Source organism: Hylaeus anthracinus, unplaced genomic scaffold (genome assembly GCF_026225885.1).
Source record: "Hylaeus anthracinus isolate JK02 unplaced genomic scaffold, UHH_iyHylAnth1.0_haploid 0, whole genome shotgun sequence".
Taxonomy (NCBI): domain Eukaryota; kingdom Metazoa; phylum Arthropoda; class Insecta; order Hymenoptera; family Colletidae; genus Hylaeus; species Hylaeus anthracinus.
Genome location: NW_026533254.1, coordinates 10785017 through 10804215, shown reverse-complemented (window position 1 = coordinate 10804215; position 19199 = coordinate 10785017). Strand labels below are relative to the sequence as shown.

The window sequence follows — 19199 nt, the reverse complement described above, 5'->3', positions numbered from 1 at the left end:
TTACACCAACCTAGGTAGAGCGTTAAACGTAGTGTATCGTAACCTCCGTTTAAGGCAAGCATAATTACCACACATGAAACCGTGTATCCCGGAGGGAGCAACGGACAACAAGGGCTTATTGTGTTCTCGTTTTATCTCCCACGGTAAAGAACGACGCGTCACTTTTTATCAATTGGCCCTCTACGTCAGTGGCTCTAAATAGGTGACGCGAAAAGATGCTCAAGTCAGCTCAGAGGCGCGTGACTGAACAATGATCTTTCGTGGGGGGTTCGAAGCGCTTGCCAGGGAAATTAAGCAACCACGAGCCTGTGCCCCCTTCCGCTTTATCGAGCTGCTGTTACATACGAGTCGCAGCATGTATTATACATGTATATGTGTCTTAGGTGCACCGCGAGCAGGGATAATTAATCCTAGTGCTACATAAAACATTCTCGACGTTTCACGAATGGTTTCATTCGTCGCGGGACCTGTTGGTACAAGAAGAACGAGAATTTCTGTGACTTCCTTGCGATTGCAAAACGCCATTATTTTTGGTTTAAATCCTCCATGAATATGTCGGGAGTTTGTCGTTTAGGATTACTAAGTTTTTTATTGAAATCTTTTTAGTAGATCTAATGGTTATGAGATATTCGACCTAATAGTGCTTTGTCTGTAAAAAGAGCCGATAAGGTAAAGGCTTCTCTCGAAATGGGTAGATGGTTAAGTGTTAACGCTACGTTTACCTCTGTATGGCGTTGGCCCCTAACAGAGGGATTTCCAACCTATTCTTATACCGCAAGCTTTCGATCCATTCATTTCTATACATGGGCTAACCTAAATGGACGTAAGAATTTAAGGAGGGACATGGGACTCACAGAAATTCACAAATGTCTGAACGATAATAAGATGAATTAAGGGTAAATGGTTACTTCCAGATAAAAATTCAATCTGCGTTTTCTATACAATATTCTTAATGTATCTATTTTCAGTTTTTATATATCGAGCTTTTATGAATACTTATATAAATACATGACTCTAAACTCTTCTACTACATTTTGAGTTACCCTGTATACACTCCTCGATCGAGTGCTGAATATTTCTCCACCTAGCGCCGAGGTTCGCCAGGTAGCCTCACTGATGAGATCCCTACCAGGTCGAGTACGAAACGCACGTGCATTATTTAAGAGCAGTGGTTTCTGTAAGTAGCTATCAAATTCCAGCGTAACGTGCAGAGCACAGGTGCAAATATATGAACAATTCGAATCTTTAAACTTGCAGCACATGAATTCCCTGCAAAATCCTCAGAATTTATTAGGCGAGTATTCTACGTTACCGAAAGACCGACCCGCCTTACCAATGAAACGCTCTACATTACCGAGTCTTACCTACATAGCGCTCTGCGTTTTCCTGCATTATCGATAGAAGACCCCTTCGGCGCGCAGCGCATCGATTGTCCATGAAATTCAACTGGGGCATCTAGATTAGAACTGTTGATTTCTGAGATAACCTGTTTACCACAAGTTCCAGTATACGTACCACCAAGAATTTGTAAATTCACCCTTGGCCAGTACTCTAAAACCTTCAACCGATAGTTCCAGCATAAAAATAACGGTTTAACCAAGATATCTACAGACAGGAATCTTATCAGAATCGCATCTATCGAACGACGTTGGTTCATCTCGGCCATCCATAGCCTGGGGAGGCAAAGGGATGCCCGTCGATCTCGAGGAGATCAGTTTTGCAATCCCCGTGGTTCGGATTTGTGGCCGCGGGCGGAAAGAGCGTAATGCAACGTTGATAAATTCTAGACCAGCGTGCGATTTTGTATCGATTTTGTATCGGTAGATGACGCGCCGCTCGCAGCCCATCATATTTGATGCATCAAAGCGCGTCGCGGATGTAACTGAATGCCTCACGAGCCGGGGCAAACACGATCGCGGGCGGACGTTCGCTCAGGCCGCGCGGGTATCGTTTCAGTAGGAAGAGGGGTATATCGCGTGGCGGAAGTAGGATGAAAGTGAAGGAACGGGAAATGGGGGAAATGGGAAAATAAAGAGGGCTCGTTGGAACACCGGCAAAGAGAACGCAGCGCCGGGAGAAAGGGCCGCGGAGAGAAAGAGCGTTGCACGCGAGCGTTCGTTTGACATTAACGGAAGAACAGGGTGGATGGGTGAAATTAGGGACGGCGTTTTTGCTAATTTACTAAGGATCCTCTGAGCAGCGAAGCCACGAAGCGATTAATGCGCGTAACCGTAAAACCTGCTGCTCCGTTGCAGGCTGTTGCGGTTTTGCAGGCAGGCTGGATTCTTCGACGGTTGATCGACTCATTCGCTTTTCATTTTTTTTTTTTTTTTTTTTTTTACAACCTGTGCAGGCTACTTTTTTGCACGCTAGAAGTACGCTTGAGATTTTGAACTGCATTCGAAGAAAATATATTTCCTTGCGAGGTTCCTGTATCCAGTCTTGTCTCTCAGAGAAGAACGCGGTGTCTGAATGCAGCGCTTTGGCGAAGCTCAGGAAGTGCAGACGCAATAATGTTTAGAATCGATCTTGGTTGAAAAGATCGCAGGCTTTTAAAGAACTAATACAGCCACCTACTTTTTAGAGTTTCACTGTCAGTGAAACGCGAGTATCAAAATAACTAGCCCTCTCTTTGTTATTCAGTTCATTGAGGTTTTTTCGTTTACTGAAAGACTCGTTTAACTTTCAGCCTCCAGCAGTAGTAGGGACGTTTTCTTTTGGATTATTTTTGCTGCCGAAGTTTAAGACATTGCCACCAGGGATGAAACTTGAGAATCTTCGAAAATAGTTCACCCTTATCAAGCCCTTACTGGATGACTTATACTAGGTCACAAGTGATTCATATTGAAACTATCTTCATATGCATTTTAGATAGAAAAATTAGTATATTACACTGCATTTACTGTATGTCTAAAAACTATTTTAAATCCTTCTCAGTATCCACTTCTCTTTCAAGAAAACGCTTCTGCGCAAACGTAATATTAAATTGGTATTTGTATAATGGTTAAGAAACGTTTGCATTACTTATACATGTAAATATATTTGTGCAGTGTGAGTGTTATATTTCCTCCAATTTTCAATCGGCAAAGCGTTCAAAGCGTCAGTAATACTTGAAACGCTTTCAGGATTCCAGGTATTTTCGCGCTTTGTAGTCTTCAACATGTGCGTTCAATTGAATTTACAACACGTATAGGAAGAATTAGACATCGATTTTCACGTTCTGTGCGATTTACGTACCGATTGTGGACTTTTTCACTGTGAAATCGTACCACCTGAGATTTGTCATTCCTAATCGGTGTTATGCTACATAATTTTGAGTAAGATATTGTCTGACGCAGAAACATGAGTCAGTCTCATTTTTTAAATAATATCGTTTGAATGGCCACCACGTTTCGTCATTAAAAATTGAAATCTTAAAGCCTCTTTTCGAATAACCATTACAAACGTCTGGAGCTTGCGTTCATTTTCTCGAAATCGATCGCACGGAAAGACTATTTTGCAGCAATTTGACTGGTTGATTGGCTCACAGCCCTGTCGCTTTGTACGAATTCTAGCGGATCAAGTATACGAGAATAATCACCTAAACTACGCGTTCAATCACCGACGCGAACCAATTGGATGGAAGGTCGGCGATATTGTTTCGGGTAAATTATTGCACTCGTATCGACGAGGTCTCGTAATGACCCACATTTCGTGGATCGTTCAGGCGACCTTCCATCTAGGCCGCCTAGAGTGCCGTCGATAACAGCGGGTCATGAACCTTGATAGAATTTTTCTGGTTTATCCGATAACGATCTGATATGAACTGTTATAAAAGTCGATAAGTCGAGGAGGGCATATTGTTGGCTCCGGCTATGTCGCGAGAACGGCGGTGAAACAAACGCTGAGTACGTGGATGCTTTCGAAAGCATGGTAGAAGTAACGTTAAATTGATAGAATGTAGAGCATTCGATATTGTTAGTTGGAAAATTCTGCTTTGAAGTTGTACCATATTTTTTCAGTGTTTCCCTTCTATTCTCGAATCGATCGAAGATGGACCACTTGATGCGAATTTTATCGTTGCTTTAACCGTGCGAAGATTTGTAGGAATTGTTTATAGGGTCCGATTATCAGAATCTTTTTAACTGTAAGTAAATTAAAATCACTCTTCCTTTTTCTACTTACAAACAAGTACTCAGAATAAGTGTTTCTGAGTGAAAAATTCTTATTTTAGACTGCCTAATATTTGTCTAGCAATGGTTACACTTGAATATTTGTTTCCAGGTTTGAACATTTTTAACAGTAGCAATCTCCTTAACGAATATGAAAATGACAGTGTTCGCCTGTTACATAACATAGGAGCAGAAGCTCGCAATATCCTACTCCTTGCGTAAGACACTGACAATTTCGCAGGGATCACAATACAAGTCATCTTCCAGCTAGAGTTTCATAATACCGTTCCTCCATCTTTTTTTTCTTTTTTAAGTAAAGCGATATTTCTCGTGTCAAGAGATTCATGTAATATTTCACACGCCTCAGTATATACCTTCTGTCCCATATCACTGGAGAAAATGGAGTTCGCAAATTGTCTGCTAAGGTTTGATGGCCGAACTATAACACTTTCAACCGTTATAAAAGGAATTTTCCAGCAGGCCACGAAACTTCCTTCACGGATATTATATTTTCTCACACTGGCTAATGAGTATTCCTTTATCGTTGGAAAATTCTTATTACCAGAAATTGTATAATTTAACACCGGACACATAAAATTCTAATCAGGATGTAAATTTCGTTAAATGAGAAGAAAAATTGGAACTACATGTGTAGAACGAAATATTTCGTAGTATTTCAATAAAAAATCACTGAAAAAAGATATTTCAATTTCAATACTTGAGTAGTTGGACGTCTTTGAAACTTTATCTAATTTTTTTATCAAAAAATATCTGTTTAATAAATATGGTAAAAATTATCACAATTTTTTGATCGTTCTACATTTCTACTTTCTCTCGTGACCACATAATTTTTTGTAAGCAGGATTTCTATGAGCGTTTCACGTGGTTAGAGCTGTTGCTCCATCCCGAATGTTATTCGTTTTAATGCTCGCGTATTCGGTCGTTAAAAAAACCAAAGGACGCGTGACTTTCGTCCCGCGTTATCTCGTATCGCCGGCTACAATGGAGTCCCTGATGCATAAAACTGGGACGGACCGTTCGACCTTTTGTGCCGGCGGTATAACTCAAGTGTCACCCCCGTTATTTAACCATAGGTACATCGGATTCACGTATTCTCCAGCGAGCTGTTGCGGCGCCTCCGAAATCGACCGTAGTTGGTCAGCGGAACGGCAAATTGAAAAACAGGAAATTAAATTAAAATCGAAAAATTTATTTGTAGTGTATGGTTCCAGAGATAATTTAAAAACACGAAACAGACGTATAAATGCGAAATGAGATATACAGAGGTACTTGGATGGTAAGGCAGACTATTCCGTTGGCGATGCAGTGCGATTTGTCGGTAAGACTCGGCAATGTAGAACTCCAGCTTAACGGCAGAGTGTACGACAATGCCTACCGAGTAATCTAGCTTATCGACTAATGTGCTAAGAACGCATAAATAATAGTGAGCTTAAATTAATATTTCAAATGGATTTTTCGCTAAATTTCACCCAGCACTGATTAAAATGCCATCATGGAGTGGAGAGACAAAACGCGAAGAAACGCTCCCGAGAACGAGGTTTTTCGTCGATTGTTCGCTATCGATCATTAAACCGGCGGACCGTCTGTCCAAATAATCGATGATTTTGTTGCTCCCCACCGAAAGTTTTCGACGAAAGTTACCAGTCCCCTGTGGCGCCTTTCCTTTACGGCAACGGCGAACTTTAATTTGATTCTTCGAGATTGACGTCGGGTCGATATTATAGAAAGAAAGCGTGGCCAGACGTGGTGGGTTGGGATCGATACGAGAAGTGACGAGTTCATTTTAGGAATAAGAAAAGTTTCCTCGGACCACGGGGGGCCGGAGACGTTACTTCGGGAGCCACTGTCAGATGGCGGATTTCATTACCATGAAATTTTCATGTCCTCGCTATTAAAATTACTATAACCGCGGTATCCAGCGCTTGGCGATATTGAAAATTCACGTACTTTCCATTTTATTACGGACTATTAGGTTGCACGAAAATTACAATCATGGCACGAATGGAAAATGAAATTTCGATATTTTATACTTTTAACGAAGTCTGCATCCGTCGGGTTCAGCTGGTTTTTTTTCAACGCGTCAAGGATTTACCCGATTCCATTATTTCAAAGTCCTCGTGTTTTTGAACGAACGACAATTCACTCCAAGCTACTTTAGTGGTGTTGGTTCTGAATCGTTTTTTTTCATGGATGGAGTTGTCCGAAGTTTTAAAAAAATGATAGGAGGGTCGATGATCGATTGAGTATGAGAGCGACGCGATAATACTCCAAAATCGGATCGCTTTATTTTTTGTACGATCCTTTGGCGTGACACTGTTGATTATTATTGCAATTCTGTTTATTTTGGTAGAACTTAATCTGTCTGTCATTTGTAGATGTATTATTATATTTATATTTATATTTATATTGTTATATTTTGTTTCTAGCGAAATAACCAAAGTAACAAGTGTCTAAATACTTGTGGTCGACAGTAACCCTGTAAGGAATGACATAAATGATCATTCAAACCATGATTCATGAGTCGTGCGTATTTCACTTCCGCTTTGTACATTCGTCAGAACTTCGTGTCACTGCAATATGCTACAATGATGCAATGTCTGTTACAGGTTGCTCCTGCGTTGTCTACAGCAGCTCGGACAAACCTCAAGGTGGCACATTTACATCCCCTTATTATCCCAAGCGATATCCGCCGAATATCGATTGCCTGCTTTACACGTTCATCGGTCAACCTGACGAAATCGTCGAGCTAACGTTTCATCACTTCAATATCCGTCATGTCCGACCCAAGTAAGTACCATTTCTATAACGTATCTTCAAATTTATAAGCCACTATTTTTAAATTTTTCACCAAAATCAAAATTCGTGTATGTTAATTCTATTTTGGATTTATAAATAATCTGCACACTTTCAAATTTGATCCAGCTGTTGAATAATATATTTATCAAACGTATGGAAGTAGATAACACGAATATATACGGAGTGTACTTTAATAAGTAATTGACAGTGGGGATGCAGTTATTTACAATATATGAGAACAAAAGACTCGATGAGCTTACCAGGATTTACTTTCGTTAATTATTTCGTTTCGAATCTATCTGTATTTATAGTTAGTTATTTCTATTTTGTCACGAAATATTTTTAATTTCCTTTGTTCAGAACTTGTATTCTGAACAAATTTATCTAACGATGCTTGCTGGAATTCAGCTTGTCTGGCAATAAAGAAAATGTCGCAAAGGTGGTCGAGCTGGAAGTTGCATTATACATGCACTCGTGCAGTCGAAAGTTGGACGCGAATTTTGAATAAATCATACGGCAAAAAAAAAAAGCGATTTAGAGGTGATCCGAATGTAACAGCGTTTCGTATGTTAAATTATACGAATGCCCATGCTGCTGGCATACATGGGCCTGGCAATCGAATTTGCCAGGAACAGTTTCCAGATTCAAAACATCGTGTCACATAAGATGCTCGTAATTTTCACGATCTCTGTAGGTCCTTGTAGGTCAATTCCATGTTTCTTTTGTGTATCGTATATACATGTATGTATATTGTTAACGAGAAATTTCTTTGTTTAGATTATCCAGAGAATACAAAAGTAAAAATTTAATTTAATGATGGCTGCTATAAAAATATAAATATATAAAATATAACAAATAAAATACACGTTATAACACGTGTAATGAAGTCGTCCTAAGGGGATGTATGAAGGGGTATTAGCCTCGTTCCGTATTATTTTACAGGGAAAGTTTCACTTATTAGAACAGATGCAAGATTTTGTTCAGAGCGTGCTGAATCCGCTTTGGAACCTAATACGGTGCTCGGAGAGGACGTCTCGCAGTTTATCGAGTATCATGCCCGAGAGCAGCTTAAAACGAGAACGATGCAATTCCTTCTTTCGCGTCATTTCAGTTTGGCGAGGTAAAAGAGCAACGCTTCGCATTGCTAGACTGAAATATTCGCGCGATCCAGCGTATTGATATCGATTATTCGACGTTTTTTTCTTGATACATATTACTCACAGGGACATTACGTAGTTATCAGGAAATAAATTAACGGAGATGAATTGAGACAAAATTCGATAGATGGTGTTTAATATACCTTGGTGAATTTAAAAGAAATAATTATGAAAGTAGAATTATGAGAGATCAGTGAAAATAGAAAAAACAAATAAACTGCAAGAAGTAACCATTTTTTTATGGTTAAATGCTAATCACAATTTAAAATAAGAATATAACATTGAATTATATATTATATATAATTATATCTGAGTATAACTTTTTTCCAGAACGAAAATGGAAAAAGAACAACGCGACTTCTTAACGTCGACGTCATCAGATCTCGAAGAAGTTTCTTCATCGACGATTCGCGGATCTTGCTTTTATTTACCTGGCAATCGAAACGAAACAAATTCCAATTTTTCCTGCGGCCAATTTTCCTCTAACGGAAAAGTTCGCCGGAGAATACGGGATGGAATAAAAAAATTACGATTTTCGACGTGTAACATGTCGACGTCACATTCGACGTTCTCTCGTTCCGTTTGGCTTCTCGTCGCAGTACAATTCTCTGCCGCGCGTATTTCAATAAATTGAAACTCGCATACCGTTAAGTTCTCCATTCAACTTTTCGTACCTTCGACGGTGTCTGTTCCGCGACACAATAGAATTCCTACATTCCACCCGGTTCTTGTGTTCTCGTGGCGTTTCTAACTACTCTATACGAAGTAAGTAAATCACTTGATCTTGATTGTACCTCGTAGATCATTTCATGCAAACATTTTTTCTTTTACGACAGAGTTCGTATTTACTTTGGATACGAGCTGTTCTTCGTAATTACATGTGCACGCGAAAGTAAAATTTATTTTTGTCCTCGATAATAGCGTAACTAATAACAACGATATAAATGTCACATGAATGTGTTGAAAACATAATGAATAATTCAGGTGTTTCTTAGGCAAGCGATATTTATAAATACGAGAACGATTAATTATTTTTCTTGTGAATACAAAAGATGTTCCTCGATAATAGCGAGCAGTATACGCTTCGAAGTATTTGTCCCTCCATCATTAGAATCGATTGCAAATGCTCACAAGATGAGATTGATTCGTAACTGGATTCCACATCTCGTTTGAAAATATCCTTCTATGAATGCAGAAAATGATCTACAATACTGAATCAGCAATTTCGCCATCCTTGACATAGGATTCACCCAGAAATCATATTGGAATCTAAAGGATAAGTGGCAACTCAAGGTACCTTACCTTCTACGTAAATACAAAGAGTAAGTAGGACGACTCTGTTACACGATACCACCGTGAGAATTGTCACTTGAAAGCGTGTATTACTGCGCAGGAAACAATTCGTTGCATTCTTCCTCTTTGAAGTCGTCGCGCAGCAGTGTCTCACGCGTTCCCGTGTTTTTGCAACAGGGCACTTGGAAATTCGTCGGGTAACGACCATTCCCGTGGAATTGAATTCTAAATGCGATTCGTCCCTAGACACGCTGTGGAAAGAGTGCGGGGTGACTTTGGGCAGTTTTGCCAGCGCGCGTGCACGAAGCAGCAGAAAGAGAGAGACGAACAGGTTAGCCAATTTGGAGCAACGTTACCTGCTCCCGTACACATGTAAATCCAGAGTAACAAAACGTTCCTTCGGTCCGTAATAAGGATTCACCGTGGAAACAGGGTTCGAAGAGGATTTCCGTCTTTAGATGAAAACGACTTTTGTGTTATTTGAAAGCTGCTGGTATTATTTTTCTAATATCGTCACGGCAGTCTTGGAGGATAAAGGATACGCGGCTGTAACGTTTATGCGATTGCGTGGGAGGAATGCATTTTTCTTCCGTCACTGTGCGATGGTTCTTGAAAGGACGCTTGGCAATAATAGTGAGTTGGGTGGGCATGCAGAGGGGGACGGGGAAGGAAAGGTATTATTGGCATGTCTAGAACTGGCATATGTTTTATTTTACACGTGTGTACTGCTTTGTTTAGTTTTGAAAAAATTAGTACTAGTTTTTATAAGCTTGAAATTACTTTATTTAATTAGTATTCTATTATTTTTTATTATCTTTTTATAATTTTATATTTTATAAATATGATACCTTCTGAGCGTATGTAACAATACTAATAATACAAATATGTTATTGACGAGAGGAGATAATAACCTAATACAGAATCTGTTTCACCGAGCAAACTCTGGAAATACTTCAGGCTGAGAGAATCAACTGAATTATTTCTGAATATAATTTTTTTCCCCATTCATGTATTATGAAAAAGAGTAAAAAAAGAAATTGTAGTGCACTCTATTCATGAACCTACTTCAACCTTAAAAATCACACGATATTCAAATGAATTTTAATGCCAGTGAAAAATGTTTTTCAAAATATTAATAGAGAGATGAAAATATAAACGTGAAAAGGTAGACATATAAAACTCACCCATTCGAAGTTTATCGATAGCGTTTTCGAAGTAATAACAATCTCTGTAATATATTTTTAATAACTAGTTAAAGCCTATAAAAATATCTCAAGGTAATTTGTATTCTAATATTCCAACCAAAGTGATTGAATGGAGAATTTAATAATGGAGAACCATTAAAATTAACGAACGTAATATAATCTGCATACCGGAATCGATTTATCGTTGATTTAATAAATATTCAGCGTGGAAAATTTCATTTTCAGAATATATATGTTCATTTCGTTCCGAAACGTTAGAGTTTTCATTTAAATTCGGATTTAGCGTGCCTGTAAAAGCACGATTTTTTGTAGAATTTCCGTTCTACTGTTCTCTCCTCGTTCCTTGTTTTCAAGACAATAAAAATTCCCCGCGACCAAGTTGTGCGCGTACTTCACCAAATTACGTTCTAACCAGACCATTAAAACCAAACAGTCTAATTCAGACCGCTCTCAAACTCTAGTACATACGCAAATCCAGCCAATTCCTAGCCTTGCCTGAGCATGTATTTAAGATATGACCAATTCCGTCCAATTCGTATAGATTCGGAACTTAGTTCTCGAGAGTTTCGCTCGAACTGTTGTGTATACCGATGATATTGGTTCAGCGATTAGCTCGACCATACTCGACGGAACAAGTAGTTTGCGAACTACGTCGCACTATTCATAACAATCTTGTCGGAGATTTCAACCTAATTGAAAGGGCACGATAAAACAAGTAATAATGCTTGCGTACCAGTTACCATTATTGACTTGGTTTCGTTAATTAAATTTAGATTGATAATAAACAGATATCACTTCGGTAATATTTCTTCGACTTGACGTGATATTTAATCACACTTAAAAAATTCAAAATTATCGCTTCGGGCAAATTAATAATTATAGCCGTTTATTTGAACGTGCAATTTTATTTTACAATTAAGATTTAATTATCTTCGAAGAGGGGGATGAAAAGTTTTTTATTAGTTGTTTACTATTCGAAATTGACATCAGAATAAGCATTTTGCCAACGTCTGACACTCATTTCTCTGTGAACGTGTACCCTGATGGCCTATAAATATGTATTTGCATTCATCGGAATGCTGATCGTTAAAGCACATTGCATCCCTGCTCTATAGGGAGACGCTTCATTTGAATTCTATGTTCAAAACTCAGTTTCTTACTTCGCGGCGGTACGATTTTCTTCATTGATATTCATATACAATCGCTGGCATTCTGGCGACAGATATGCATGGGAATAGTGGACGTTTCCATGACACAATTTTAGAAGCGTTTCTGCAAACTTTACTGATAGTAATCGTTATCTTCGTTTCAAGTATTATCTATTATGCTAATAAATCTCGATCTATATAAAAAATACTGTTCTCGAAAATTCCAAAACTGTGTCATCAAGAATAAATCGAACGAATGACTAATTGATGTACGTGCATAAATAGAGCCAATCATTTTCGTGCTGAGCATATTCGAATTGATAGCTTAATGAATATATGAGAGATAATAATATCGAACATTATAATATCGACAATGTCCACGCTCCAATCAAATTTAATTCCCACAATATCAATTCATTAACTCTGCTAATGATCATATTATATTTCAAAATTGCCGTAACCATTTCATTACAAAATTGCGTTATAACTATGTTATAACTATTTGTGAATAATTTAAAGTAATACCTTTAAAAAAGTGTGTTGTAAGAATTTAGTGAAACTTTTTATTAAAACAATTGCACATGTAAATTGAGTGTATGAACCGAAAGCGATTTTTTCCACCAGTTTTGAGATGAACCATTTCTACGTGGTTTTACTTTGACAAATTCCGTTAGTTCCTTTATGTCCAGGAGAGCTTCAGTCTCTAATTAGCACGTGGGAGGCTTGGAAATTCCTTTTGTTTCGGCATAGCGATTGAAGTCCTCATAAGCCCAATTTACGTCGTTGTTCTTACCCTCTCGGGCTGGAAGAACGCACATGTTCACCACTGATACTTAATCACGCCTGAAAAATTCAAATGACCATTCTTGGCTGGTTCATAATCCGTAGAATGCTAAATACACTCAAAATTTTCTTTTAAAGAAAGTACACAACACACACTGTAAAAATCCAAGTGACTTCATTCATACACTATCCAAGTATACGAAAACAAATTTCTCTCCAATTTGCTTGTAGACAAAAATTGACAATAGCCGATACGTACAATTTTTCTTTGACCTCTTTAGTTGCACCCAGGTTGCGTCACTCTACACACATCCAGGCTTAATCTCACACGGAATTCAGAGAATCTGCGTCACGTTGGAGAATTAACCACGTCCGCAGGTGAGGGCCAAAACTCGATCGGGCATGCCTGGGCCCCGTTACGTCTCGCGAGAAAACGGATCAACGGATAAGAGGCGTTCCAGCTTACAACGTCGGACCAACACGACTGCTGATTACCCGATAGTTGCGCCAAGCGTGTTCCCTTGATAGTTGCTCGCAGTCGCTGCCAGCGCGATTGCGAGCGTATTCCGAATGCAACGAGACAGCAGTCCTATGCTGCAACCGCGAGGGTCGCGACGTATACCACCCCTCCGAGTGCCAACCCCCGTTTTCTGCCACCGAGAATTCGTGCCTCCCTTTACAAACGCGTTCGCGGAACACGCGGGGAATTTACCGGAGATATTATTTCGATAAGAAAATCTGCTAGCACGTAGGTCGCAGAAACTTCCAGGGTCTCCAGATGCCATTTCGAATGCGCATCGCGGAGCTCGTCGGTTGGTTTAAAACGACTGTGCTCTAGACGGGTCAGAGGTGGCGGTTAAGGGGATCTACTTTTTGGACCGCAGCGTTTATTTGCGAATTTTTCACTTGAACACGACTGGCAATCGATTTTGTAAATTCTGTGTACTTGTTTGAAGGTACGTGCCATTTGTTTGTTCTAAAATTACATTGTGAGTGTATTTCAAGTTTAGTCATAATTTTTGTACTAATCAAACTTTTGTCAGACGTGACCAGTGATTAAAAATTGTTGAACGAAATTGTAGTATCATTTTTTCATAGCAATTTCATGGTATGACAAATGGAATTCATGATCACTGTGTACGTGATCACTTGGTATATTGCCAGTAACTTCAATGCAGTTGTAATTTGGAAATTACTTTTTCGACAAAAATTCGTATTTCCTTAAGTAACTTCATCGTTCCAATTTTCATAAATACCTTCAACTTGAACATCCTCGATTCAGAAATAACTTCTACCTTACTGTTAGTATCAAACCCTACTTCGAGAATAATTTCACCTTTAACCTTTCCACTTTCCTACATTGCTTCAATATTAACACCCCCCATCTCCCTGAATATCTTCAACTTCAGCATTCCTGCCTTCGCAAGTATTTCTAACTTCAACATCCGAAGATAACTCCAACTTTAGCACCGCGTTAAAGCTACCCCTACGAACTTCGCCGAAAGAATATCGTCCCATCGAATCCAGTCCAGGGTCGAACAAAAAGCTTCCAGACCGCAACCTTAAACTACACGGGCGCGTAAAAAGACAGAAAAAATCGTTTTTCTCGCCTCGACACACGCGACTACCTTCAGGAAAGCGTTCAGAAACGAAGAGCTACGGGAAGGAGAACGAGGAACGTTCGCGCGAGTATAGCGACAGCGTTTCCCGTGGACGGGTCATCCCTGCTCGGATTTTATTTTCCGCCCCGAATGCCTCTGTCTCTCCGAGCGGAATATGAATCTCTCTTTTGTGAAGTTGCGGTCAAGGCTCTTTTTTTCCGCTCCTTCTATCGCCGGCTCTACCCCTTCTATATTCTTCTCAGCTCGGGACTGAAAATGTAATATCGCCGTCTGCGTCGATTGTTCGGCCGAGCACAATGGATGCCCGTCGGTTAATTAACAAGGCCCAGCGTTGACTAGGGCCAAACAGACCCCTCCTCTGAATAATATTAACACATTGGCGTCGAAGAGACGGCAGCAGTATTTTGCGTACAGGAAGACGTAAGGACGCGAAGAGGAAAGTCTCGATCACCTCACGCTGGAAGAAATTTCTACACCGTCTTAGATAACTCATAATTTTTTCAAAGAAATTGTGAGACACGTGATGAATAATTCATATTTTTCAATGTATACTTCATCGGATTAATTAAGATTTTTAAAAACCAGATGAATAATGAACTACCGCTGCAGTTCACACAGCAGCGGGATACGATAACCCCTGTATTTTCTATATAAATTAACAATTTTTAATAAAAATTGCCAGAAATACTGCCCATAGTTATACACTTTTAACACATCTATCAAACAATTACATTATACATTTAATATCGTCAGAAAGAATTCTCATACTTCAGCATATTTGGTACTCAAATGGTCAACAAATTTTTGCAATCACACTTAACCAGTTATGAATTGCCACTAACAATTGCTTTTAAATTTTCACTTTTTATCACGAAAATCACATTTAGCCTGGCAGTATGCGTCATCCAACGCCAATGTGTTAATGATTCACGCGCGATGCGTGTACCAGATGCGCGGCGAGTTTTAATTACGCGCGAGGGATCGATCGATCTGTCAGGCCTCTCCGCGCCGCCTTGGGGATGACCGTGCGTGATGCAGTCCGGCGATTACGTATGCAAATATTCGCCCAGAATGTCTGCACGACAAGCATTATGCGTCGAAGTATGACGAGGCCGCGGGAACTTCCGACAAGGCGAGACAGACTGTCGGAAACACGGGCAAACAATTGGGTAATGCGCGTCGCTTCCGCGAGCGGGGATCCCACGCGCTAGGGACAGCGGCATGATCGCTTATCTCGAGAAATTTCTGCGTTTCGGCAGGTTCATGCCATTAACAATGCGAAAACGTTGACGGTGAGTAGAATCTTCCGTGAATAGGCTGCTCAGAAATTTCTAAGACGGGGAATGGACAACTTCTTTGCCCGCTGGAGCGCGGAGAACCCGAGCATCGGTTTGGGATGGCCAAGGGCATTCCACGCGAAATCGGACACTTTTTGGAGTAACGTCACAGATTTTTACGAAATTTGTATATCTCGTAGTCTTTAGTGATAGTTGAACGTGTTTCAAAGGATTTTGAAAAATTTTGATAATTGTCGGTTTTACAACCGTTCAAAGTTCTGTGCTACCTTTATTTAAAAAAAATTGAACTAGCAAACTGATAAAGATGGCCTTTCACGTGCTTATAGTGAAGACATGAAAGAATCAAATAAAAATTATTTCAGTAAAAAAGAAAATGTTACTAAGCATTTATACCGGGGCCATTTTTAAAAGTGTTTGTTTTTAATTTTAAAAATTTGTTTGAATTTAATTTAAAAGAAACGCCATTACTTTCCACTCTACCTAATATTTAATAATCATGACTTCATCCTAACCATTATCAATAAAGCTCAATTAGGAATACACCGCAAATTCAGACCTCCAATAATTACAGATATCCCAGAATGGATCTCGTGTCGCCGAGGGTCTCATCGCCAGCAAACCAAACTCTGGCTCTTACGTGTCTCTTGAAAGGGGAGCGAATGAAATCACTGGACCACATTATTGTTTGTAATAACATTTTCAGGGGTTGGTCGAATCCTTCTCGTATTCTTCGCACGGTAGACTTATGCCAGTCACGCGCCTGTCCTTCGTGTGCTCTACCTAGACGGGATTCTATTTACAAATCCTCCGGCAGTGGGGGCCATAAATCGTATCTGCTTCTAAGGACCGTCCAGGCGCTTCGTAGCCAATATTAAACTGCCCATGAAGATGGCCCTATTAATATGGTGTGCAGAGGTACGGCGATCGTTTACACAGCGCTGCGGAACTATAGTATATGCTAAAGCTGAGAAAATCCCTCGGAGATGAGAGGAAACTTCGCCTTTGGATACGGTGGCGTCAATATTAAGCCGCCGGTAGTGCGAGTTACGTGCATGGAAGATGTACTGTTCCAAGTTTCCGTTCGAGGCTAAAGTCCCTCGGTGTGTCTGTGATTCTAATTATCGGCGGACTCGGCGCCGACGGTATCGTTAAACGATCGTCCCTGAATCCACTTCCAGTAACTCGATTTTACATCGAGCCCCGATTTTCATAGTAATGCGAGTTTTAATCCGGCGATTTAACGACGACGACGCTTGCAGCCAGTGCACCTAGTGCGAGAATCAGACGCGAGTAAAGGTTTAAATGGTTAGATTGTATCGTTTGGGCTCCTCTTCGGGAAAACATAGTAAAACGGAAGTAAAATTTCAATCTTGTAAAATCTCATCGCAATCTTAGGGTTTCATTTAATTCGAATACTTTCGATTAGGATTATTCTCTTTAGTGAATCAATAATTTTTAATCCTTTCAGACCGAAATTATTTTTTTTCTCGTACTAATGTAATTTAATTTTTGGGGTTAAGTTAGACTAATATTAGCACGGAAAAAATGTTTAAAAAATTCAAATTTTGTGTCCTCAATTGTGGACGCCAAGTCTGAAAGGGTTAATAGATATCGAAGTGTAGAGATTTTAAAGTGACGAAGAAGACGATATAAATTATTCTAACAAACTTTTGTTCTTTTTTAAAATGATCGAAGATAGTTTCTTGTCTGAAAGAAATTTTTAATCGAGTCAAATGTACATAAGATTCATAGGGACCTCGCACGTGAAAGTTGGCATAAGTGCTGCGACAGTTTCCAGGCACTTCGGGGAAATTGGTAAAGCCAGAAAGCTAGAAAAGTGGGTTGCTCGTGAGCTTAACGAAAATCCGAAGAATCGGCGATATGAAGCGTGCGGTTCAATGCTTCGACGTCTTTCTGTTGAGGTATGGGATCGGATAGTGACTTGGCCACGAGGAGTGGATAATGTATAGTAATCAACGGCGATCTGTTCATTGGTTGGATGTTCATGAACATCTAAACTCCATGCTGAAACGATTTTATTAGGGGGCCAGAAAGTAATGTTTCTACGAGTGCCAATACTTGTTCATCATTTATCAGCTCGTTGTATACCAATTGATTTTTACAGATCAGTTATTGAAAATTTCCACACTAGACAGCAAAAGGTTGTTGATAACAAGGGCGATTACATAATTGATGAAAAATAAAGACTTGTTACCTTCGACTTAGAAGTTACAATTAATTTCATTATTACGAATAGATTAAAATAGAAACTTCAAACGATGTGTGAAATATAGTTTAATTAGTCTTCGAGTATAATAAATTCGCTCGTTTCATGCCTAGGAATTGCACGGCACAATGAACGGAGGTGATCACAATTATGACCCACGGTAAATCATTTTAACTCAGATACTTCGGGGCTATGCAAATTGACCGCTGATACCATTTATCTCGCCAGAATTGTTAATGGCGAACTTAGTGTCCTTCCTACTCTAAGAATAATTAATATTAATGTCCGCTCCGGATACACACCGTGCGCTTTCGTTTGGAATTCGTCGTTTAAAAGCTCATCAAACGTTGGCCTTAACACAGCCACCAACAGCCTCTCGCTGCCGGCCACGATATTCGCGACGAAATTTCAATTATTTCGCCCCAAAATGTATGGGTGTACTTCACGGACACCCCGTGGAGGAGATTTAAAATTCCCACGACGATGGAAAAACGGTACTTCGTTACTTGCAAGCATCGGAGTGAGGGCATTTAAGCTCTCGGCTACTGGGACGGCTACTTCGAAAACACTCCCTCGTATAACGAATCGAGGAAATGGAACATTCGTTGTCGATGTTTTTCGATTCCCGGTGACTAAGACGAATCGTCGATGGTTTACTACGATACGGGTACCAGCGGAATTTCGATGGTGTATGGGGCAATGTATTTCACCGAGATGTGTTTTATGCTTACTAGAAAAACATCGTCGACAGCGTGTCGGAGGTAAAGTAATCGATTAGACACAGTAGCCGGGTAGTACGCAAACGTACCCGCTCTGGCTGTTCTTAATCATAATCATCCTTAAAATACAAGAGAAGGACACCATTGCATGATGAATCGAGGCGAACGAATGGTGGCTCTAATGGACCCATCCGTCCTGATAACCGAATCAACTGCGTATACGGCTGTCACGCAGGATGAACCGACTTCCTGTGACACACGATACCCTGGACGTGTATTGATACGTATTGGTTTTGCCTTTATTCGTCGTACACCGTCGCGCTCGCCACGAAGAGGACTTATTCCGAACTATCTTCCGCCGGAGTTTTAATTGATTAATCTTCTGATTCGATTTAAAGGGATGTACCGAGGAAATCCAATTTGATGAGAATACAGGGTGTATTGCCGAGGAGAAGCCGATGTCTCGCGTAATAGATGGGAACGTTACACCAGAAAACACGTGGATGATTCCGCGTATCGACTGCCAAGCAAATTTCGTCAGTTTTTTCGGGGAACTCTGGGTTCTCTTTTTGTGATTTATCAACCATTTATTTTCAGCTTTTTGAGGAGTTACAACAGTAAATAACTCTCTTAATAGTTGATATTCTGAAAAATGATACTATAGTGAATTACTGAAACCTAACCCAAGGTGGTAGATAAAGTAAACTAGACTCTATTTTATAATGCATGATTTCAACACATTCGCCTTAGAATTTTATTATTTTCGTCAGTACTCGGTA

The 19199-nt window shown here is 39.8% G+C and overlaps 1 protein-coding gene across 1 annotated transcript in view; it reads left to right on the top strand.

Moving 5' to 3' along the window:
* Window positions 1–19199, top strand: part of LOC128896353 (suppressor of lurcher protein 1) — a 468244-nt gene that overhangs the window by 101851 nt on the left and 347194 nt on the right. Inside the window, exon 3 of the mRNA XM_054159693.1 lies at window positions 6779–6959. Coding sequence (XP_054015668.1) covers window positions 6779–6959 — 181 coding nt within the window. The remainder of the gene's footprint in view (window positions 1–6778; window positions 6960–19199) is intronic.